This window comes from Lissotriton helveticus, chromosome 3_1 (assembly GCF_964261635.1).
Source record: "Lissotriton helveticus chromosome 3_1, aLisHel1.1, whole genome shotgun sequence".
Classification (NCBI taxonomy): Eukaryota; Metazoa; Chordata; class Amphibia; order Caudata; family Salamandridae; genus Lissotriton; species Lissotriton helveticus.
The window spans coordinates 1,382,981,682-1,383,007,972 of NC_136061.1; the positions used below are offsets into that span (position 1 = coordinate 1,382,981,682).

General features: G+C 42.8%; 1 protein-coding gene across 4 annotated transcripts in view; it reads right to left on the reverse strand.

Annotated features, from left to right (window-relative positions):
• Nucleotides 1-2,122: 2,122 nt before the first annotated feature.
• The window catches only part of HSPBAP1 (HSPB1 associated protein 1), a 1,313,039-nt gene continuing 1,288,870 nt past the window's right edge, over nucleotides 2,123-26,291 (reverse strand). For all 4 annotated transcript variants that reach the window (XM_078682025.1, XM_078682026.1, XM_078682023.1 and 1 more), the window contains one exon: nucleotides 2,123-3,340. In XM_078682025.1, the coding sequence (XP_078538151.1) occupies nucleotides 2,816-3,340 (525 nt within the window). In that variant the 3' untranslated portion in view covers nucleotides 2,123-2,815. The remainder of the gene's footprint in view (nucleotides 3,341-26,291) is intronic.

A 26,291-nucleotide genomic window follows, 5' to 3' on the forward strand; every position in this document is an offset into this window, starting at 1 on the left:
TTTTGAATACATCAATCATTTTGAAAAACAATTTGTTGTGGAAAATGTCTTATATGGGTGTACACAGCATGGTGAAATATTGTACAATTATTGTTTCAGTTGTTGACCCTGTATGCTGAATATACCCAGCAGTGCACACAGACCTTTTAGGCATAATTTGTCCTGAACACCCCTACTATTATCATATAGGGATACAGGCAGTTGCACGCTTCATTTAATCACATTAAAAAAATTGATTTAGAAGCATATGATGTGTGCGCCACTCATCAAACAAATTTTCTTGTCCTAACCATTTGTGCCTTCTGCCAGTGTCCGGAGTCACATGACTAAATGGCTCTGCTTTTGCTGTTTGTGTATTCCTCTCAAATAGTGACACAAAAGGGGACTGGATGTGGGCAGGATGGGCCATCCACCAGAATTGCACTCCAAAGGGCTTGCCACCAGCACACACTAAGGAATCTGACAGTAGTCTTTTGTCACCCCAAACTTATTGAAGAGTTGACAAGGGAAGAAAAGAATTTTCAAGAACTAGATGGGGGAGTAGTATAGGGAATCCCCCACTTCAAAGGCAGACACCAGGTATACATATTGGACCTCCAGAGCTACTTTTCAGTACCCTCCTGGACCTGTAGACATTACAGATGAAGGCATGCCTTGCCCCCCTGGACTACCCTGCTGCTTGAGGACTACCCTTCTTTCTGAGAAGGAAGACTGTACCTAAGTGACTACAAGTTGGCTGATCTCGTCTGATCTACAGAGACACAGTAAGCTCCAGAGGCCTCCCTGCAACTGCCCAGCAGACCTACTTTACTGGACTGGCCTAAGCCTTGTTGGCCTCTGCTGGAGTAAGTTCCCGATCCCCAAGAAGCGTCTCCCAGGGCCTGGATCCTTGGCTGGCATCAGTTGAGCTTCTCTCCAAAAGAAAGGTGAAATCCTAAAGGTTTGGCTCTTTGAGACCACAAACGGGCTGCTGCGTGTCGAGACTCTGACATCTCTGATGACTCTAATACAAAGCTTCAGTGAACCCCTCTTTGCACCTCATCAGCTGCCACCAATAGCTAGCAATGCGAGATTTGCAAAGCTCCAGCAGTGATTGCCTGCAAAACCAACTGGCTCTTTGTGCTCCAGCGCCAACAGCACACGGGATCCAGCCTGTCTTCATTCTACAGCCATCCGCAACACTCTCCCTGCTCTTCGCGTCTTCCTGCATGTAAATGTAACCCTTCGCTCCGTCTTTGGGAAGGTATCTGTTTAAGAAGAAGTCACATGGTTATTGTATCGATCCTCACTCCATCACAATTGCGCGAACTTGTGACTGTTTCCCGGTCTAGCATAATCAAACAATGGCAAGTGGCGCTTTGTGGTTTTTTTGTGCTATATCTATTAAAACTTTAAAAATGAAAATCTCAGGGACTACTGATTGCATTTTTGTCATTCTGGTATCATTTTATTTATTAAACTTTACTCCATCTTGTGTAGTGTATTCACTTTATTACTGTTTGTGTATTCAAGCTACAAGAAGGCAAAGCACAAGTTAATTTAATGACTTTTGTGCTTCATCCTGACAAGAATTGTGGTTGTTTCCCGAGTAGGGCTTCCACCCTGCTCAACCAATAACCATGTATTTTTCAAAGACCATTGTGCTTTGATCAGTCATTTAAAAAGGGAATACCATGCAAAATCTATACATTTCTAGTTTCCATGGTATAATGTTACCAAAATGCCCCATATGTGCATTATAATTTATTTTGAATACACTCACATTTGGACAGGCATCTGTGAAATATTTTCTGGTGAACTGATGCACCCAATTTAATATTAATTATACCGACATCAGTGCACTTATTGCTTTCAGCTGTTGCAATCCTTGCTTGAGAAATAACTCTGGATTTTTGCCCTCATTAAACCGTGAAATTACTAATTCCTGAGGAAATTGGCTGATACAGATTAAAACCCATCAAAACACTGTGTTGACGAATTTTCTCAAGATCATTCTTTACACAATGCAAAGTTCAATCTGAATGTATATGAAGTAAAGTATTATGAACAGATGTATTTGTAAATTGATTTGTGCCTCAGGACTTGTATGGCTATATGAGACTCTAGACATTTAGAGGAAAAATTCAGCGATTTCATTTTATTTATGGTTTTATTGAAAAAACACCTTTAGCAATTAACTGCTGTGAACATTTTAAATGAAGTTTAGTGATTTGTACGCTTGAATTGTATAGTCTTACAACCCACAGCATTTTTCAGGAGATCCTGATTTGGGAACTACCATGGTGCCTTGGTGGTTTACCCCATCCCCTTATAAACCAACGGATAGCTCTCTAGCATCTTACATTTCGCACACATAAAAGGAAGAACTTCATCTGTTAAATGCGTATTTTATTTGTATCCATTTAATACTGTCTGTTAAGAAAACATTTCTCAACTTACCATCTTTTAGAGACAAAAATAGTACGTACCTTAATGATAGTTCTAATGTTTTAGCCCCAAATAAAATTATGCAATGCCTCTTCATCAAAAAAGAAAAACAATTCTTGTAGGGTTTGGTCTGTTTTCTTAAACGTACCATTTACATTTGGTCTAAGAACTTGTTGAACAGCCGTTTACACGTTTATGACTGTCTACTTCATGCTTTGAGCCTTCAAATATTGGACCATCAATATTTCATGGTGCAATGGATATTGAACACATTCTTTCATTTTCTTTAAAAAAAATACGAGACTAAATGTCAGTTTAAAGGAAATAATACTAAGAGTTAAATTATTAGTAATAAGTGTGTAAAAGAAAAAGAAATCAAGACTTCAAGTTAGGAGCCTTGCCTTTCCAACAAGAGACGAGCCATTAAACTGACTACTTGAGGATTAACCAAACAGTCAAGCACTTCATTTGTTGTTATAGTCTTTGGAGAATAACTGGGATTCCCTTCAAAATCAGTGTTATCAGCCGGCACCTTCTCATCTGCACCAGCCGGCACCTTCTCATCTGCATTTGGTCCATGCACTGGCTCTTCTGCTGTTTTGGCGAGTTGACATACAAATAAAATATCAGAATCTAAATGTGGCAAAGCTGGAACAAGGTTTAATCCCGGAGACATTTTCAACAACTGGTCCAGATCCAAATTTGAATATTTGAGCACTGCATGCAAAGATGCACCACCATCCATACAGTCACCACCACTCAGTTTCCTTTTCTTGATGGATAACATTGGGATTGGCTCCTTATATTGTCTGTGTGGCTTCTCTTTTGCATTCGCTCTTCCTCGATTCTCTAGGCAAGCTGATACAGCTTGGTTTAAAAACTGAAGATTGGTTGCATCTGATGTGACTTCAGCCTGCCCAAAATAAAATAATAAAATCAGTGCTGCTTTTTTACATAGATTCTATATGAAATATATTTTACATTTACATGCACATCAATGTAAAGTACAATTCAAATGCAACTTCTACTGAAAGAGGAAAACAAGTTTTTGCTCTAAAATAAGTCTTCAAAAGTTTTTTTTCCACTTATTAGTTAACAGTTTTTATATTTATAAGAGGTGGTGTATCAGCTTGCTTTACTGGTTATTGGGGTATAAATGCAGTTAAAACAATATTATACTGAAATTATTTTAGCACTGTTGGTGAAGAAGCCCACTATATTTGCATTTCCTTAACTTGACTGTCAAGAACTGGCACAGCATAGTGTTAAAATTACAGCCTTGAGGGTGAGAAGGCCATACTAAAGGTACAGGTCATTGTTGGCTTTACATTCTGAACATCACAGTCCTGTAGAATAACAGTACGCTTGATCGTCAATCTCAAAGGAAACTAGTCTAAAGAACGGCTTACTTCATTCAAGATGATGTTTCAAAATAGTTATTAGACTCACAGCTTATGTCATTTAAAGTCTGGTTTGGACCACTTGAGGAAGTGGCTTTTTGAACGTCTTCTTTAGAGTAAGAAGATTGCTTATGTTGAAAGCCTTTGTTAAAAGCGTGCTTAGCATCACTATAAATAGCACTGCACGCTACCAATCCCTGGCACACCAACTAAAACTCACCATAAATTTTGAACACCAAAACTAATGGGAAAAGCACTCAATCATTTCAATGATACTGCACATTAATATAAGTCCTTAATAATTTGTAATCGATCCTAAGGTGCAGGGAGATTCTTATGAAGCAGTGGTGTTAGATGAATGGTCGAAAGAAGTCCATGAATCTTGTATTGAAGAAAAATTATCTTTATTCATACATCAGAAATCAAAAGCTTCGAAAATCAACTCAGCCCAGCAAGCCAACCTGTTTCGTTCCAGTACGAAACTTCATCTGGACTCGTACTACTGCTCGCAATTAAAGTACCAGTGTAGGTCGTTCACACAACATCAAATTAAGCTGCTTCATGATCCCATGCTCACATTGGTATATAGATAATGGCAATTGTAAAAGGAGCTTTGATAAATGTAATTTGTACTGTATCACCTGAGTCTGTCACAATATTGTATAGAACCGTCAGGTTCAATCCACAGATCACAGTAACATATAAGCATTGAGCGCCATCAGACCAGCAAACATTCCAACAATGTGTTGCCCCGCACCGGCAGCACCCTAAATTATGATGATATGAAACAGTATTTCTGTATTTGTTTTCAAATGTCTGGCACCCGATTATGCCTCCCACATACTTTGAAGCATCAGCCAATCAGGCGTGTGACCAGGATTCCCACATTCTATTCGTTTAACCACACTTCACAAACCTAATCCCTCAGATGGCTTTTCACCCCGATATAGTGATGCAATAGCCAAAAGTCTCCACCCAAACTATCACCTTCACTTTAACTGAAAATCATGGAATCTGTTTATAAACTCACTCCCAATATCCTTCATTAGTGATCACAGCAATAGCAACCATTAATATGCCGAAATAGTAGGAGGCAGTTTCATCCAGCCTGTGCCCGTTAACCAGCTGTCTGTACTAACAAACAAGTTACTTAACTTAGGTAACTCTCTTTCTGGTAGAGACTTGAATCTAAATCCTCACCTATTGAATTTTCTCCCAGGTGTCAGATCGAATCCAGAAAAGCTTTAGAAGTACCCATTAATGTTGGCAGGTGTTGCTGATGGCTCCACGTCTATGTCGTTCCGTGACGGATATGATGAGCACAGGCCTATTTAGGTGCCACCCATGTGCTAACATCAATTTCTTTCCACCCGCCCAAGCTCCCATATGCAAAGACAATATCAGATCAATCATGACTAGTGTGTGAATCTTCAAGATGGGATCTTATAAAATGAAAGACCGCAGGTCACAGACAGAAGTGTTGGCGTGGAATCTGCAGTTAGATAACATCTAAACCAGAAAGAGTATTAACCATGGTAAGTAAATTGTTCTTCTGACAGAGAATTATAAATGCAGATGCCTCACCATTTGAATGGATACCAAAGCAGTACCTCCTGGGTGGTGGGTCTGCGGAAGGGCTTAAATCAAAATCCGGTAGGACCATAAGGCAAAATGGCCATCTTGACGAACCTGACTATCTCGAAAGTAGTGCTTTGTGAACATATGTGCCCATGCAGTCCCCTGGCAAATGTCCAGGACAGGCACCTCGTGCCAATGCCGTGGAAGCAACATTGGTTCTTGTAGATTGAGCCTTGAACCCTCGGCGGGCTGCTTTTTGGCCAATGCATAGCAGATTTTGATGTAGAGCATGATCCAGCAAGAGATGGTCCTCTTGTGCACAGGCTATCCTTCTCTTGCTCCAATAAATGGATCTGATTGCCCACATGGTGTTCTCTAGTACAATCAAAATAAAAACCGAGAGCCCGGTTTGGATCCAGCCAGTGGAGTCTCTTCCTCTTTAGAAGGGTGAGATGGAGCAAAGAAAACCAAAAGAGTGCTGTTCTGACCCACATTAAAGAGAGTCACAGCCTTAAGAAGGAAGAAGGATCATGCCAGTGGAACCAGCTTGTTTTGGTAGAAAATGGTCAAAGACGGACTGACAGACAAGGCCTGCAATTCGCTCACACACCTCCCCGATTTTACAGGAACAAGAAAAGTTGTTTTGAGTGTAAGGAGCAAAAGAAAACAACAGTGTATAGGCTAAAAGGGAGAACACATGAGGAATGTGACAACCAACTTCAGCTCTCATTGGGGCATAACAATTGGAGAAGGGGGAACGCATATTGCAACCCTCCCTTTAAGGAAACGCATCACAACAGCTGACCTAAATAATGAGGGCTGGTCAAGCAACCGCAAAAAGACTGAAAGCGCCAATAGATACCCTTTAACAGTGCCCAAAACAAGGCCATGCTGGGCTAGGGACAACACTAACATAAAAACTTTGGATAGCTTGGCATGAAGTGGGCTGATCTGTTTTGAAGTGCACTAGGCCACAAACTTATCCCAAAATACATACGTATATAGATTTGGTTGACAGAAGAGTGGCTGCCAAGATGACCTCAACAACTTGGGTGGGAGGGGGGGAATTAAAGGCACTCAACTGCCACAGCTCAATCTGCAAGAGAAGGAGGTGAAGGTTGTGCAGGTTTGGCTGCAGAACATTGCCTTCCTGCAACAGGGGGTCCTACCAAAAGGGCAGCCTGATCCAAGGACAGATGCTCATGCCCAGGAGTTCAGGATGCCATACTCTACGTGCCCAATTCAGGCCACTAGGTTGAATTGAGTTCGGTCATTCCTGATCTTCTTCAGAACTGAGGGCAGGAGATGTATTGGTGGGGAGGTGTGCAGGCGTCCTGAGTTCCACTGTATATGAAATGTGTCTACAAGAGAAAGATGCCTTGGAAACTCCAACGTGTAAAAGTGCTGACACTGCACCTTCTCTGTGGTGGTAAAAAGATCGAGCCAGAGTTCTCCATACTCGTGGAAAAGACCATATACCACCTCTAGGTGTAAAGGTAATTTGTAATCCGCTAGGTGTCAATGGCTTAGTTCGTCCGTTAAAGCGTTGGTGGAGACGAGTCTAGCCGGTGGCAGTGGCTGACTATCTGCTTTGCGCTGTATGACAAGAGCTGCACTGCGAGCGCTGAATGTAGAGCGTTTTTAACTTTAGCGATTGGATGCTAATTTTAATATTCACAGTGAATTCTTGTGTGTAATTTTATAATTTGACTGCACCTCACCTGTGGGCTGATTTGAAAGCTCTGTGATCACGCACTCATTATACTCCCGCCCCGGTCCGCCGCGTCCATTCTGGGCGTTTGATGCGGAGGGTGAGGAGGAGCCCAGCACTTCCGGGCTCAGGGCTGCAAGGTCAGCGCTCTAGTTGCGCTGTATGTGTTTTTAGGATAAAAGGTCAGTAGAATCGCAGCCGCGGGGTGGAGACGAGTCTAGCCGGTGGCAGTGGCTGACTCTATCTGCTTTGCGCTGTATGACAAGAGCTGCACTGCGAGCGCTGAATGTAGAGCGTTTTTAACTTTAGCGATTGGATGCTAATTTTAATATTCACAGTGAATTCTTGTGTGTAATTTTATAATTTGACTGCACCTCACCTGTGGGCTGATTTGAAAGCTCTGTGATCACGCACTCATTATACTCCCGCCCCGGTCCGCCGCGTCCATTCTGGGTGCTTGATGCGGAGGGTGAGGAGGAGCCCAGCACTTCCGGGCTCAGGGCTGCAAGGTCAGCGCTCTAGTTGCCCCTGCCTTTCCATAAATGTGTGTGGGTCAGCGACCGCGCAGCGGACGCGTGCAGCGGGCGCGCCGGAAGCGAGCCGAAGTCGAGCCAAAGTCAAGCCCGTCTGCGCCCGTCCGAGGCCGACTGGGGCATGGGGCTACGACCCCTGGCTGGTCTGGGTCCTCCCACATACAATATGGAAGACAGGTATTGCTAGATCTATGTCCGTCGATTAATGCACCCTGCTGGCACACGATGGAGGCGGCATCTCTTCGAAGCTGCCCCATATGCCCTTTTACAATTGCTAGAGAACCGACTAAAGACCTAGATAAAGGAAGGATACAAGGAGGATTGCTAAATTGTAGATCACTTAGTAAACATAGTAATCAGATCCGTGATCTACTTGAAGACGAAGCACTGGACATACTCTTCTTAACAGAAACTTGGCTAGGAGAACACTCCGACCCCGAAATTATAGAAGCCATGCCACCTGGCTATTCTCTCTCCAGACTGGATAGGAAGGAGGGGAGGGGCGGAGGTATTGCAATTGCGATAAAAAACTCAGCTGGAATGTTCTCTATCACCCTTGCAGATTGACCACTGTGAAGCGGGTCTATTCACAATTATACTTGGGCCTCAACACTCTGTATCGGGTATTCTTGTCTATAGACCCCCAGGCAGGCTCTATGACTTCACTACTAGCCTTGTGGAAGCGGCTGCCCACTTAGCTATAAGGAAAAGCAGAATTCTGGTACTAGGAGACTTCAATGTCCATTTTGACGACCAACTAGATAAAGAGGCAAAGTACATCAGGCAAGAGCTACAGTCCCTACAATTTGACTTAAAAATTAGCTCCCCCACCCATAAACATGGTCACCTGTTGGACCCTGTATTCGGCTACTGGAGTGGAGTGAAAGTCCTAGCATCCTCACCGGTACCATGGTCAGACCACTTTTTAATTCCTTTTCACATTCTGATATCAGAGCCTGAGATTAAAAAGGACAATAATAACCGTTACCAATGTCGTAAATGGAAAAACTTCTCACAAGAAACCTTTGATAATATACTTGAGCTAGGGGGACAGCCAGGGGGCATGGACTGCGAAAGCGCATACAGTAGGTTAGAGGAACGCATCTTAACTGCCCTAGACACTACTGCCCCAATACGAACTATCAAGAGAGTTAATAGCAGAAAGAAAACCGCCCCATGGTTTACACCCGAGTTACAGGCCGCTAAATCTATCTGTAAAAAGTTAGAACGGCAATGGCGCTTAGACTTCTGCCCTATAATTAAAACCCACTATAAAATAAGCACAAAAGGAATATAACATCAAAATACGTACTACCAAGGCCATGCATTATAAATCCCGCATTGGGGAAGCAGAAAATTCCTCTAAAGAGCTCTTCAAAATTTTCAAGGAGATCTCAGTAATAGCCAATGATAACACTTCCCAAAACGACTCAGTGGAAACATGTAATAAAATAGCCAACTACTTTTCTGGTAAGATACGAGACATCTATGCTACTTTCTCTGGAAACATGACATCTGGACATGATTTTGTAGAAAGGGAAGGAGCTAGCTCTGTGGAGGTATGCTTACAATGCTTCACGGTCCCCCCTCCAGAGACCCTTAATAGCATATGTAAAAGTATCAAATCAGGCTCCCCTCGGGACCCAGCTCCTCCTAGGGTACTAGGAGAGAGCCTGACTGTACTGGAGCCGTTTTTCAGGCATGTGCTCCAGGTCTCCTTTGCTTCTGCCAAACGTCCGGAAGTATGGAAGAAAGCAATTGTTTTTCCGATCAAAAAGAAGCCGAATGTGAGCCACGATACCCTTGAAAACCTAAGACCTATCTCCTTGTTACCCTACTTAGCGAAGGTGGCGGAGAAAGTGGCTAACACTCAGTTAGTGTCCCATCTGGAAACGAACAATCTCCTTCACGCTTCTCAGTCTGGCTTTCGGCCTGGCTACTCTACGGAGACTGCCCTTCTGAGAGCCACTGAAACCTTACGACAAGGAGCAGACGCTGGACATACCATGGCACTTATCATGCTGGACCTCAGTGCTGCGTTTGACACTGTAGCACATTCCATCTTGCTACAGTGCCTAAACAAAGCCGGGGTCACTGAGTCGGCGCTGGGCTGGCTGAAAGCGTTTCTTACAAATCGTAGCTTTCAGGTACAGCGGGGATCCTTTTGCTCAGACAGCATAACCTTAGAACAGGGGGTGCCTCAGGGCTCTGTCCTGAGCCCCACCTTGTTCAATCTTTACATGGCGCCCTTAGCAGATGTGGTGCAATCGTACGGTGTAGAATTAGTCTCTTACGCCGACGACACCCAACTGCTGATCTCTCTTTCCCAAGATCCAACCATTGCAGCTGCCAACTTCAAGGCCTGCATGCAGGACCTAGCAGGTTGGATGAACCACCACTGCTTGAAGCTCAATGGCTCCAAGACGGAGGTACTGGTGATAGGAGGAAATGATTCATGTTGGACGGGGGACTGGTGGCTTAACTGTCTTGGACCACTGCCTACTCCCTGTAAAGAAGCTAAGAACCTGGGTATTTGGGTCGATCCCAAATTATCATATGATGGCCATATTCACAGGTTAGTGGGAAAATGCTTCGGGGTATTAAAAACTCTCAATCGCACCCTGGACCTACTTCCCTTAGAGGCTAGACGAACCATGATCCAAGCGTTGGTGACCTCCCGTATAGATTATGGCAATGTGTTATTCCTGGGAACCACTGAAAAAAACTTGAGGCGTCTGCAGGTACTTCAAAACGCTGCAGCCCGCTTGGTCCTGAGATTACCTAAAAGAGCAGCATCTAAACCCACTCTTGCTGCTCTACATTGGCTCCCTATAAAAAAAAGGATCCTATTCAAAGCACTCTTAATGTGCCATAGGATTATATGGCACAAAGCTCCTCAGTATCTTAAGGACCTAGCTCGCACTTATGAGCCAAGTAGAGCACTTCGCTCTAAAGGGACAGGCCTACTCAAAATCCCCCGTGTTCAAAAAGCTAAACTGGGAGGCCGCTCTTTCAGAGTGCTAGCTGCCAACAAATGGAACTTACTCCCTGTGAACCTTAGGTTAGCAGAAACAGAAACTAATTTCAGAAAACTATTAAAAACTTATCTTTACACCTTATAGATTCTGTCTTGTTGCCTCGGCACTGTCTCTATCTCCACAGCGCGGGGACACGCCGAGATGGTGTCACCATGCGCTTTATAAACCCCTTTATTATTATTATTATTAAAAAGACAGGTGGTGCATTGTCAGAAAAAAATCACATTGGTCCAGCTACGTCCACAGAGACAGCCTCCTGGCACAGGGTCCATAACCCCACTCTGTCTGGCTTGTTGCAGTACCACATGGCAGTGGTGTTGTCTGTGAGCACCTGTACCAGCTTAATTTTGATGGACCGAAGTAGTAAAGCTTTCAACGCCAAATGGATGTTGTGCACCCCAGAAGGTATATAAAGAGCTGGGCCACAGCCAGATGCCAGATGTCTCATCTTCACCTCTCCCAAATGGCCTCCCCAACCCAGAAATGAAGCTTTGGTCACCACTGTCAGCACTGGGTGGGGTAAGGAGACGGGTCTGCCACTGACCCACTGGCAAACCTTCTGCAGTCTCCTCCGAAATCTGGGCCATGCCGGAAAGATCTCCCTTTTGCTCCTCCTACTGGGACTTCAGATCCCACTGCAGAGCCAGCTTATGTCTTCTGGCATACTTGACCTGCAAGATGCAGGCCAGCAAGACCGACAGCCTTAGAGACATCCTCACTGAGATCCAGAACAAAGGTTAACATTCTGGATCATAGCTGTAATGTCCTGGATCTCAACTCCGATGGAAAGGCACCAAACTGCATTGTGTCCAGAATGCCTCAGATGAAGGAGAACTTCAGGGAAAGGAGTCAGGTGTGACTTCAGCACATTGACAGTGAAACCTAATGATGAGCGGAGACTCGCCATAGTCTGGAGATGGGTGACAACTTACTTGGGTGAGCTCGCCTTCAAAAGCCAGATGTCGAAGCAGGGGAATACTGGAATCCCAAACCTCTTAAAATGTGATGCAACTACTACAGCACATCTTTAGAGGTTGAACTTTAACACAAGGGGAGTGTTGTTAAGGCCAAAGAGCAGTAGAGGAGTATGGTAAACGGAATATGCTTCTGGCCCACCGTGAACCACAAGTAGCGTCTGTGAGCCTGCAGAATGAGGATATGCAAATAGGTGTCCTCAAGGTCCAACGCCACCATCCAGTCTCAAGGGTCAACGACAGACCAGATCTGGGCCACAGTGAATTTGAATTTTCCCTTCCATAAGAAGGCATTAAGAGGGCAAGATGGGCTGACAACCACTGCCTTTTTTTAGCACCAGGAAGAAGCAGGCATAACAACCATGGCCTACTTCCAATGTGGCTTCTTCAGTCAAAAGAGCCTGTACTTCCTGCTGCAACAAGGACATGTGAACCTCCATCAGTCATTTTGGGGATGGTCTCAAGGAACAGTAGGGAGTAACTCTGCAACACAATTTGCAGGATCCACTTGCCCCGGGAGCTGGATGTGGCAGTGGGCATCTTAGTGGTTCACTGTAGAGGCAGGGACCATTTTGTTCCACACAACTAAAACGGAGTCCATCAACACATTGTTGAAAGGGAGCAACGGTTTAATTATTCAATCAATCATAGCTGTTGTAAAGCTCACTACTTACCCGTGAGGGTCTCAAGGTGCGGGGGGGGGGAGAATGCTGCTACTGCTCGAAAAGCCAGGTCTTGAGGAGTCTTCTGAAGGTCAGCAGGTCTTGGGTCTGCCGTAGGTGGATGGGGAGGGTGTTCCAGGTCTTGGTGGCGTAGTGGAAGAACGATCTGCCGCTGGAGGTCGCTCTTCAGATGCGGGGGACTGTGGCGAGGACGAGGTCAGCGGAGTGGAGCTGGCGGTGGGGGTGTAGAAGCTGAGTAGTCTGTTGAGGTACGTTGGTCCGGTATTGTGGATTGCCTTGTGTGCATGGGTGAGGAGCTTAAAGGTTATCCTCTTGTTGATGGGGAGCCAGTGCAGGTCTCTCAGGTGGGGTGTGATGTGGCTATGGCGAGGGATGTCGAGGATCAGGCAAGCAGAGGCGTTCTGGATGCATTGAAGCCATTTCAGGAGTTTGGCTAAGCCTCCTGCGTATAGGGCGTTTCCGTTGTCCAACATGCTGCTGACGAGGGCATGGGTGACCGTTCTTCTTGTTTCGGTGGAGATCCACTTGTAAATCTTGTGGAGCATGCGGAGGGTGTTGTAGCAGGAGGAAGAGACGGCGTTTACCTGCTTGGTCATGGAGAGGGTGGAGTCGAGGATGACCCCTAGGTTGCGTGCGTGGTCGGTGGGTGTTGGAGCTGTTCCCAGTGCGGTAAGCCACCAGGAGTCGTCCCAGGCCAAAGGGGTGGATCTGAGGATGAGGACCTCCAGCTTGTCCGAGTTCAGCTTCAGTCGGATGTTCCTCATCCATTCGGCGACGGCCTTCATTCCTTCGTGGAGGTTGGTTTTGGCGGTTTGGGGGTCCTTGGTGAGGGAGATGATCAGCTGAGTGTCATCGGCATAGGAGATCATGTTAAGGTCGTGCTGTCGGGCCACGTGGACAAGCGGTGCCATGTAGATGTTAAACAGCGTTGGGCTGAGCCCTTGGGTACGCCGCAGTTGATCTCGGTGGCTTCAGAGATGTCATCTGTAAAATTACTAAGCCAAAAGCAACTCAAAGACCTCTGAACACTTAAAGAGAACAACTATAAATGAGGCAACTCACTCAGTAGGAGTCCCCAAAAGACTTCCCAGATCCACCTCTGTCAAAAGCCAGGCTACTGGTAATCTGCATGGCCAGTCAGTCAATATCATCCATCCCAGTAGAGAGGGGGAAGAAGGTAGCCTGAATCAATGCTATCATCATCGTTGTGTGTCAAGAAACAGCGGTTCTTGTGGCAAAGATAATGAAATATAATGATAATAGTAAAGCGCAATGGCAATGAGTGTTGGGTCATATGGATATCAGACAAAGAGGAGGCCGAATACAGTGCGATTGAATATTTACACTTTTTATCAATTATTTCCCCCCAACATTTTTTTGCAAGTATATACAACAGTAAGTGCTTAGTGTCCCCAGTTGTGTTGGATCCTTATGACCCATCACTCATTGCCATTGCGCATTAATATCATCATTATATTTCATTATCTTTGCCACAAGAACCGCTGTTTCTTGATACACAGTACTTACCCTGGTTCTCTGTGAATAGGGTTTCCCTTGTGTTTTTTGGGAATCATCATCGTTGTAGCACACGATTTCAGAGCAAAACACTCCATCTAGCTTGCTAAAGTATTCATCCAGAGACCAGCATCGCCTGTCTAAATGCTGCAAATAGTGCGAGTCAGCACCAGGCACTAGAATATCTGGGAAAGAGTTCCAGAGCCAAGATCAACCAGGTTCATCTCCACCTTGATAGCTAACAGTGAGGCTGGAGCCAAGAAATGACAACACATCTTATAAGAAGATCAACCCCTTGATCTGGATCGAAATAGAGAAGCTGAAGAACCTCTCTTGCAATACGTATTCTGCTTCTCCCTAGATAATCTGTCCCTGTCCTTGAAACCGGCCTCTTCAAAGACTTGCTGATTGAGCCGGGGCTGGACTTGGGGCATGACTTGCAGCAGACCAGGGTTCATAGTGGTGACAGGCCTGACATTCACTCAAGCTTGTGCAGGATGGCTTGATGGTTTTGGAATGAGATCACACTTCAGACACACCATGTAGTTGTGTTTGGGTCCAAGGCATCGGAGACTGATGTCACACGGTTTTGGAAGAGACATCTTGTTCTGACAGCAACACATTTTAAACCCTGAAATGTTTGATGGGGACATTCTGAAAAATTGCAAAAATTAATCTTCAACAGGAATCATACTGAGGAGGCAACTCCAGGTATGTATTTGGGAGTACATACAAAAGTAACTGACGTCAGTGCATCAGGGTGGTGTTTTACACAACTCCATGACATCATATTCGGGGTGGAGCCTAGAGCCAAGATGGAGCACAGGAAACACCTATCAGCACAGGAGAACTTTTTCAAGTTTCCGGAACTAGACTGATGCCTGGAAAAGATTCAAAAGCTGATGAATCCACAGACACAAGTATTCATCAGAAACATAACTATCCAACAAAATATGCTTCCTTCAGTATAACTGTGCAATTTAAGTTGCTTCACTTTTAAATCACATGTGATTCAGTATACTTTGGTGAATATATAGGTGAACAAACTGACAATTTTACTCAATTCTGTGCTCTCAACACTCACTCCACACAAATATTTCAGCCACTCTTGGTCTTTCACTGATATCAAGTCAGGCAACAGAACACAATAACGGTTACTTCAATGCTGCTTAATGAGTGGAATTCAGTGAGTCAGCTAAAATACTAAATTCCTCAAAGTCTCCCTTACATCCACAACTCTAATAGTAAGCAAGGGAATCTGGTTAACTAAAGCTGTTTTGAAATTCCTGGAACCTTTCTGAGGATAAGCCTGAGAGAAGCTCTGGGTAGGCCTCAAAATGTAAGTTACCCCGCAGGATTTCTGTACGAAAGCTTCTATTACAGTTGTATATGAAATCTGTGGCTAATAACCTTTCTTTGCTTCTACTCCTGACTCATATGTCTTCGGACTACTACTCTCAACTGTCTCATATTGGTTATATCAACGGTGTTTCAAGGCTGTCTTACTCCAGAATTGTCTGCATAACAGCACTCACAGTCATCTGATATACAGACAATGCACAAAAAAATGAATGTTAAAGCATGCATCTCCTGTTCCATTAAAAAAAGGCTGCAATAAAGGCAGACTAAGTTCTAATGATCAAGTTAAAGAATATATCCTCTTAAGGTGATACATGGGGGCTTTCCTAAATGCACATATGATCTGAAATCAGGAACTACACATTTATGAGCAACAATAGGCGGAAGAAGTTGAGCATGTGTTCCCACTTAATGGAACAGGAGATCATGATTCTGATTATGATCTTGAACCATCACACCAGCTTGCTCTGCCCAATACGTGGCATTCTAAGTACGTGCTTGTATAGTTCTGCAGAGCTTTGCAAATTACCATAGGAGCAGTAAAGATATAACAGAGACTCCCCACAATCTTACCTAGCTACAGCAGGTATAAACTATTGTTTTGAGTGTTTAGAGTTAAAGACCCCTTTTGCGAAATGAGCTTTCCCTAAACCCCTGAGCAAGTATGCTGGAAGTCAACTCACTTTTCTCAGAAAAGAATTAAAAGTACTATGAGTAATGCCAAGATTAATTTGTGTGATGGATAAAAAGCCTTCAACATTTTCCAGAACTTACAGGTGGAATGCCCATGAGTCAATGCTATACTAACTGTACCTTTCCTGCTTTCCCCAACAAGAACAGACAGAACTACCATGGAAGGCTCTGAACTCTATGTTGCCCTGAGGATAACAGAAGATGTTTGTTTTACATTATTTAGGGCCTGATTTAGATCTTGGCAGTAATGATCCCGCCGTCATTTTACCTTCGGATTGCCTCATCTGCTTATTAGGCCGTCCACCCGCTCTATTTAGATGCTGGTGAGTCCATGGACAAAAGACCGTCAGAGTGCAGCCGTCTCAATCAGAATTACTCACTCGTGTCGATGACACCATTGGGAAAAGCGGTTGTTGGAGGGAGTACAGCCACTTTGTCAGCTGGGACAATCACAATGTGCCTTCCCGCCGATGCAACTGTGGTGGTAAGACCTCCACACCTGAGTTGGCAGATTGGAAGAGATATAAGGTAGAAACTCACTTTTTCTAACTTTCATACTTCCTTTTCCACCATGGACTCGGTTTTCCAAGTCCTGCCTCTGCTGCTGCCGCTTAATGATGAAGAAAATCAACCCCATTGAGGCCGAAATCAAAGGTAAGCGCCTGTTTTACGGTTACCTTTTGGCTTGTCGGTTTACCTTCGCTCTAGACTCATGCAGTTTTCAAGTATTTCTCACTAGCAATACCATACCAATGTGCAATACAGATGTATTTAAATTTTGATGTTTAAGATATTTAAAGAAACAACCCTGAATGTAATATAGTGTATTTCTAAATTTTGTGCAAGCTGACTTAAAAATAATGGACACACAAAAAGGACATCAACCAAAATATCAAAAAGTTACCATACAGGTGTGTTTAAATAAATAACACATCATTGGGATAAGTGAAATATAACAATGTATAAATTGCACTACACAACGTGTAACGTTGACTTTTTAAACACCTGTAAAGTAAAATCAATGTTAGTCCCAAACTTGAATCAGTTAACCTATGAGATACTTTTCTCATTGCTCAACTTTAAATAATAATATATATAACAGACAATAGTCATATTGCACTGTTGTGCTCTTATTGGTAGCTTGCCTCCTAAATAACTGCCAAGGGGAACCGCCTCCGGAAGGGGCATCTAAAGGGCACAGAGCAGGTACCCAAATGATTGGAGGGGTGGGTTTGGGAGGGCTGGTTTGGGACAGGGTAGGTTTGGCTTTGGGAGGGGTGTGTATGGGGTTGGGAGAGGTGGGTTTGGAAGGAGTCAAGGCCAGAACAAATAAATAATGGGAACAAGGAGAAACGGCAGGATGGGAGGGCGAGGATTGGGTTTCAGAGATATAGAAAGCTGCAGTAGGAGATGTGAGTGTCTGTCTGTTGTATAGTTGCACGTGGGTCTGATGTATGTTTTGTATAGTGAAAGGGATTTGGAGCACCCTGCTGACACGTCACAGCTGAATTACCTCATGCATCATGTTCGATGTGGTTCAGTGTTACTCGCTTCACACACAGTTCTCACAGTTTGTTGGCCAGTGCCAGTACCAGTATTCTTTTCAAGTGTATCCCCAGACACATGTTTTGTATACTTGGGGGTGTGTTTGGGTAAGTGGGTGCATTTAGTTTTGGTTGGTGTTGCGGGTGTAGGTGTGGTTCTGTGTGAGTGTGTATGTTTAGATGAATGTGCTGTTAAGGTGGTTGGTCAGGTTGTGGTGCTTGTGGGTGTGGTAGTGGTTGTGGTGCTTGTGGGTGTGGTATTGGTGGATGTAATGGTTGTGGCATGTGTGGTGGTACTTGTGGTTGTGGGTGTAGTGGTGGTGGTGGGTGTGGCGCTTGTGGTGGGTGTAGTGGCTATATGCTGTTTGGGTTAGTGCTTGTGTTTCTTGGTGTGTTTGTGTGTGGGTGAGCTGCTTGTGTCTGTTGGAATGGATGTGTGCAAAGGAGTGAGTGTGCTTGGGACAGGGCTGGGAATTGGGGATGAGGAAGAGGCCCGAGTTGGAGCACAAGGTTGGGCTGGATGAGAGGCTGCGGTCAGTGAGGTTAGCCCTGTAAATTATATCTGCAGGCCAGACATAGCACTATGAATGCCACCAGGTATGCTACCATTTGTTGCATTTGGCAACTAAGGCCCCTGATGGCATTCAGGAGTGCAGTCTGGCCTACAGAGATGCTGCATAGGAGATCAATAGCCTGCTTACTCAGCGCAGCCAGGGGGCAGGGGCGGGTTTGACCAACTGGGTGGGGAGGGCTCTCTGGCTCGTGGACAAGGATGCAGGTGGAACAGTTGCTGTAGGGTCCGCCACCACTAGGGACTGATTGCTTGTGGAGCCCTCCGACGATAATGTAGAGCTGGTGGCCTCTGTGTCAGTCCCCTCATCCACCGTGCCACTGTGTCCATCACTGTCGGTGGTTTCTCCAGTCCAAACAGTGGCCAGCTGCTTCCCCGCCCACGTGGCCAATTTCTCCATCACCTGCTCCAAATGATGCTGAAAAGGCATATACAAAGTTTTAATGTTTCTGTGTAAATAGAAGTGATATCTCCAGGACTGTTTAACACCTCTGAATGCTTGGCTTTGTTGTTTAGAATAGTGAACGTATGTCATCAATAAGGATATAAACCAAAAATACCTTTGTACAGTGTGTGTGTACAAGGCAAAAGAAGCTGAATTATTTTCATTCACAAAAAGTAAATTATGAATCAATGTGTGTCAACAAATACTACAACGTTGTACCAATATTTGTAAAAACTGAAAGACTGTTTCCTTTGTTTGGGCATTTCACAATGGTAACACTTACTCCATGTCATTAAATTATATTTCACATGTTAAAAATATTATATGGACTCGGTACTGAAGTAACTTATCAAGGTATTACACACTATGTATATACGTATTCTGTAGGAGAAAGTAAGAAATATGTTTTGGTGGGATGTAAGATCGGGAGGGGGGATGCTAGCGATTCTCACGACAGCCGGAGGTAAGAGCGAGGGGGGATGCTGGTGATTCCTGCGGCGGACCGCACCCCCTCCACTCCTTGATACGCCACTGTTGACAAATGACTTCTACAGCTTAAGTTGATACATAAGACTTGATACATTTCTAATTCATTTTAGTACAGAACAAAAACATTTTCGCAATTGACTCCTAAAAATCTAAAGTTCTTTCAAGTTTGTTTATCATTGTGAAATTGTTTTTACAAAATATGCTGGCTTTCACTTTAGTCAAAAATTGGTACAACTTCACAGTAAATATTACATACAGTGATTCATATATAATTTTACATCAGAGTCAAATACAATTCACAATATGCAACAGATCACACCGTGATAATTTCTACATTTTCCTAATGAGTCATGAGTTGGGCCTGATTAAGTTTTCCAGATGGTATACTCCAACATATATGTGATGGAATATTCTATCTGTAAAACTCCCTTTAAGTATCCCATTTTTCCCCATCAGTGATTTCTCATCTGAACATATCAAGGGACACTGAAAAAGGGTTTTGGGTATGAGTAACTCTGTCACCAATGTGTAGGCATTCCTGTCTGTTTTTCCAAAAATTATATGACTATCACAATTATTTTGCAAATAAAAGACTGGCTTACATGCATATTTGGGAAGGAGTAAAACATCATGCAAATCTGTCACTTTTACCATGAATTATATAATATTTTTTTTAATCAAAACACAATTGGGATATGTTTTGAATAAAAACAAATTGACATTTTATCTGATGTTATTAGTCATTTTGGCTCACTCTTGCTTGTGTATAAAACCAACTTATAATTTTGACGTTTGGAAAATCCACTGTATCATAAGTGCATTTTGTGCTATGTCACCTATCATAGGGCTAATGTTACACCATTCACAATAGTGAAGGAGCATCACACCTGTCACAATTAAGCCTAGTGGCCTGTTTGGTACAACTATCCCTTATAACATCAAACAGCCTGATGTATATATCTTGTTTAGGGATTCATGTGTCTGCTCAAACCTGTCCTTTGGTAGTTAACAGAAATTAGGCGGTATCCTTTTCCACAAATCCATATACAAAACACATCATCAAACACATTTTGCAAAACTTACACCTTCATGAACTCCCCTTGTGCGCAGGACATGCGTCAATCTTAATGTTGATGGCAAAATTCTTTGCTGTAAAAAAAAAAAAATACTTATTTAACATGTTAAACTCAAACTAGAACTTACCCCCTTGATGCTGCTGTCAGGCTCTCAACTGCCCATCAAGCTCTGATAGGCCACAGCAAATATGAGAGCCATGAGGTGGGAGTATGAGTGCAGTCTAGCCCTTTCTGCGTTGGGAGGACTGTCCGAGCTGGACTTCTCATTAATTCCTGGTCCAGCGTCGTAGGTCCTCCCATCTCTTTGGACAATGAATCCTGCTTTGCTTGTAGGCACCCAGAGCCTGCTCTTTCTTGGCGATGGCTTTCCAAATGGTCTTTTTATGATGGGTACAAGAGATGACAGAAAAAATAAATGTGTGACTTTCTTTTGTCTGTATTGATGTAACACAATTGTACTACATCAATCACAACCATTAGTTAAAGATTACAACAAAATATATATATATATATATATATATATATTATTTTATTCTGCCAAAAACCCCAATAAATAATAGTTTTGTTGTAACCTGTTGACTTACCTTATCCCTTGTCTTGTCCTAAAATCACTTATCCAGGCCAGTGACATGATCTAGGCCAGGAGTCTCAAACATTTTCTGTAATTAGAACTACCTCTGATCAGTGAAAATCCCTGTGAAATACTAAAGGCTAAACAACTTGTGCATTGTAACCATTACACTTGATGCCTAATGGTCATAGACCCAGATATTATGGTTTGAACTAAATACTATGATTAAGGGCACTAAGAAAGGGCTGCCATGTGTGTCAGTGAGAGTGTGGTCTTTGGGAATGTATGATCATGGTTGCGTAGGAAGGGTAAATATTTGCATGGGTGACGGAGAGCCTGTGTCACATGTACTTGAAACACAGGACATACCTTTCGCCATATGTGTCAATGTTATATGAATGACACAAACATACAATTATATGTTCTGTTTAACTTGTAGAAATTAAAAGTACAGATAAATATTCTGCCAAACACTTCATATCATGGAACCCTTTTCTGCAATTTTAATTTCTCTCATGTAAAAAAGGGGCTGTATTGTTCCTACATACTTGTGGCACAGTGTATACTGCCCACTCGGAGTAAGGGGCCTGCTGTTTGAAATAGAATAAAACTTAAATGAAGTGTTAACTCTATACTTAAGGTAACTCCATTTTATTTTCTATCAATTTAATTTAAAAGCATTCAGAAGCTTCATTGTGTTTACAACTCCAATCCTGAGTTGACAAGGAATTATTTAAAGAGTCAAATACCTCAGTGCTTCAGTTGTTCACCACTGTGACTCAGCCCCAGCCTGATCTATAAATCTGAACGAACACTGCTCATTGTCAGGCCCTGATGCCTGCAGCCTGATGATTATGATGTCAAATGAACACAGCCTTCCCTTTGAAATTAAAATATCGTCTTGTGCTCATTTGAAAATAAACTCAAGGCTATGAGATACTATGAGGGTGTCTGGAAGCTACTGGTAGCTCCCAAATGACTGGTTGGAGACACCTGATCTAGGCTCATTGATTTGTGGGATAATACACATAGCATACATCATTTTAATTTGATATGTCAAAAAATATATATATGCACAGTTGTTAAAAGAATATGTACTTTCTCAATTTAAAAATGAAATTTCTACATTTCACATGAAAATCATACATATACATAGATATATCTTAAAAAAACACACCAAATTAAACTATAGGGCTTAAAACACACAACACATACAAATGTTGTCTTCTCAAATCAAAGTGCTTAACAATTCACACCATCATTGTTGTATGCAATGTAAAAAATAAATAACACTTCAATTCAATCACTAAACTTCACTCAGGAACTCAAAGGGACATGTTACCCTGTGTTTAGAAATAAAACAGACAGCTTTACACATACAGTTCAAACATGTACCTGTTCTTCTGGTGACCCATAGGGCTGGCTGTATAGGGACAGGAACTTTGTTGCTGGCAACTCCAGCTCCTCTGGCAAGAAGGCTAGGGCCCTATCACCTGTTCTTCCAGGCATCGTGGCTCTCAGAGGTCGGAAACTGCAGCAAAGGTTAAGGAGGTCGTTTTGGCTGCAGTGTTAAAAGGCAAGTGAGCTTTTTGCGAAACGCTGTGTACTTGTACACAATGTAAACGATAGTCAGAGCAAATGACTTTCGTACATTGCCTTCACACACATTAGTCTATGGCTGTGTCTGTCATGGAGTTTCCCACCCACTACCTAGTCAACTTCTGCTGCAGCCGTCTAATTCCAAATGTCTTGATGGCGAAGTAAGGCGCCCACCATTTTAGATGGTCAAATAGTGTGCTTGTCAATGTATAGTGCATCACCAACACTCAAAATGGTGGCTAGTCTGTTTCCATACACAAAATGCTAAGATCACTCAGTAATTTAAAAATAAACCTTTATATGTAGTGCGTTACAGTGGTTAAATGTGATACTTGTGCGGTGTTGTTTATATTTCTATTGACCGTATTTTGGATGGAGAAAAAAAAGAGAATGTGTAAATGTGTACATTTGAAATGTATTATTTACACAATTTTTTAAAAACAGTAGACAGTTGAAAATTTTTAATTGTTAATAAAAAAATGTCAATATTACGTTATGCTAAATAATGTTAGGAAACCACACATATTTTTAGAAAAACATAACATCATTAGTTTTATTGATCAAAAATAAGTTTGGAAATGTTTTGAATGTTGACAATTACCCAATGCAGACATATGAACCCAGGAATGGAGAGGAGACGACAGCCTCAAATGTTCCGACCATTTCCAGACCTTGCCACCATGGAGGAATGGGATATTATCAAAAAATTCAGATTGAATAGACAAACTATGCTGGATTTATTTCATTAGCCAGAGCCAGATCTTCTGCCTCACAATAGAAATCCCACATCTATTGCAGAAAATGTCAAACTCATGGTAGTACTTCATTTTGTGGCCACAGCATCATTCCAATACACTGTGGCAGTATCTGGTGGAATGTCACAACCAACTTTCAGTGGTGTGCTACAAGTTCTTTCTTCAATGATGAGACACATCGCCAGCTTCATCCAGTTTCCACGACATGAGGATTTTGCAAATGTGACCGGAAAGTTCTATGCTTTGGGTCACCTACCACATGTGGTTGGAGCAATTGATGGCACACATATTGCCTTAGTGCCACCACATGCCAGGGAAAAAGTTTACCGGAATCAGAGAAAACGTCCATTCATTCAATGTGCAAGTTGTCTGCTTACCTGATTTCTACATCACAAGTGTCTGTGAGCGTTTCCTCGGACCAACCCATGGTTCCTTCATACTACTGAGCAGCAGCATACCCCAGCAAATGTCACAACTTGGATGTGAGAGGGCATGGCTTGTTGGTAAGTACAATCTGTCATAATATTGTTTGGTTAATTTAAACTGTAAAGATCTAAAATTGTGTTACATTTTTTGACTCATTTTATTTTTTCCATATAGGAGACTCCATTTATCCTAACCGACCATGGCTGTGAGCACCGTAGAGGAATCCAACTATGCCAGGGGAAGTCCACTTCAATAAGGCCTGTGGAAGAACACATAGGCCAAACAAGCAGGTTTTGGGCTCCTAAAGGTCAGGTTAAATGTCTGTAAAAGACTGGTGGATCCCTCCTGTACTCACACCATAAGGTGTGCAAAATCACCAGGGCATGCTGCATGTTACACAACATAGTCCAGCGACGGAACATTCCCTGCACTGCAGATGAAGAAGACCATGAAGAGCAAAATATGTGAGGATGTTGAAATTCCAAATGTAGTTGATAGTGGCGAAGAGGAAGGAATTGACGTACGTCAAGTTATCATTGACAACATCTTCACATGAATGCAAGTATATATTTACTTTTTATGGCATGAAATGTTAAAAAACTTGTAGAAAATGTGGTCTCTAAATTATTCATTTGTAAGAGGTCTATTTTGTGATGTAATTTAATTATTCTTTCGGTTTTTATCTGCTATAGGACCCTTCACCATGTCATCTTCATTTGACAATTTCAAAGTTGTGACATTTGCAGCAATATGCTGCAGCTGTAAAGTACGAAAGGAACATGGATTGATCCTGTGAAGGACGCCCACACATTTTGGGTGTACATATCTTGCACAAAGGCAACATGCACAGTTATTGATTTGAAGTTATTAAGATTGCAGTTGACTTGTTTTCCGTTGAATGGGGCCCCCGAGTCAATATGTGCTACTTAAATTGCTCTAACTATATGTGGTATTCGACCCAAAGCATACTACTCTCCCTTCTCATTAGCTAAATCCTCATTTAGTTTTAAGTGTATAAAACTGTTGATCGTCTCATCATTGTAGAAAGAACCTCTTGTATCACGCTACTTTAATTTAATTGAGATATTGCGCCAGATACTGCAACAATGCCATGTGTTGAACCTGTGGCCACAAAAGAAATTGAGAAAAAAGGCAGTCTTTGACTTTGTTAGTTTTTTTATTCAACAAAACCAAATAAACTAAAACAAGATATAAACCAAAAAAAATAACACAAATTATAAAAGTCAATCATGGTGAATGAAACTCTTATTGAAGAGCGAAAAATGTTTGTAATCTAATGTCCAAAATACAACGGGCATCAGAAAGGTAAATGTGTCCAGAAAATAGTCCACAGAGTGAAAGGTAGTCACACACTGGAGGAAATTAGGTTCTGTGTCTCTTGGTGGTGGTCTTGCCATCCTCTCCTGGTGGGCCAGATGAATGTGACCACAAAAGAAATTGTGAAAAAAATACAAAGCCAGTCTTTGACTTTGTTAGTTTTTTTATTCAACAAAATCAAATAAACTAAAACAAGATGCAAACAAACAAAAATAACACAAATTATAAAAGTCAATCATGGTGAATAAAACTCTTATTGAAGAGCGAAAAATGTTTGGAATCTAATGTCCAAAATACAACTGGCATCAGAAAGGTTAATGTGTCCAGAAAATAGTCCACAGAGTGAATGGTAGTCACACACTGGAGGAAATTAGGTTCTGTGTCTCTTGATGATGGTCTTGCCATCCTCTCCTGGTGGGCCAGATGAATGTGAGCTCCTGCGGGGGTGGTAGATCCACAGTTGCAGGGACTGAGTTGTGTGCAGGTGTTGCCTCTTATGGCAGGGCCTCCCTTTCTGTGGCTGAGGCAGATGTAGCTGACTCAGATGTTGTTGGACCACAGAAAGGAGAAGATGGTGCTGAAAACGCCCTGCACATATGGGTGTAAATGTCATACAGCACTCAAGTCAGGGAGCCCAAAATGGAGTTCAATTTCTTCATATGTACATATTGCTGCCTCGGCGAATACCTCATCTCCCAGAGCTCTGCCAGGACCTGACCCATCATGTCTCGGAACTGATGGAGGGATCCCAAGACTTGGGCGATGGTGCCTGGGTGACAGTGAACCCAGTGGCCTCACTTTCTGGCCCACAGATTCCCTCCCACAAACCCTACCCCCAATACCCTGTGGCCTTGACCCAGTGTGCTCCATCCCACTGGTTCCTGGCTGAACTGGAGGTGGGGTTTGTTGATCTGCAGCCAGGACTGGGGGCACAAGATTGGGGTGATGTTGGTTTGGACCCAGGAAGTGGAGGTATCCATAGGCCTTCATGTGGTAACAGCTAGGGTGAGAGGTGTATGTTTGGGCAAAGTGTGACTCACTGGAGCTGTCTGCCCAGGCAGACCAGATGGACCAGGCTTCTCCCTATCATCTGGACTTTCATGAGTGGAGTTATCCCTGAAGGCTTGATCCTGGCGTGGAGTCGAGGTATCCTCAATGGCAGATTGTTGTGTACGTACTCTAGGTGTTTGGCCAATCATGAATGTAAAACAAATAAGAAAGTTGTAAAAGTCTGAAGTACACATCAAATAGGTCTGAAGCTAAAAATGAAGAAGAAAAGGAAAAAGTTAATTAATATACTGAATGAACCATTCAGTCGTGGTATGTTAAATTATACAAACAGTTTAAATTACACCCAAAACAACTTCAAAATAGCAAGTAAAAAGATGTCCTAAAATGTAAAAATAATTCCAAGTAGACATAAAATATAGCAAAGACTCAACACAGCACAGTTGAGAGGAGAAATGTGACAGAAACCAATCAAAGGCCTAGCAGGTAACAATGCTGGAAATTACAGAACTTAGTAGGATATAGCACTACTCATCATAGAAACATTGCAGAGTACAT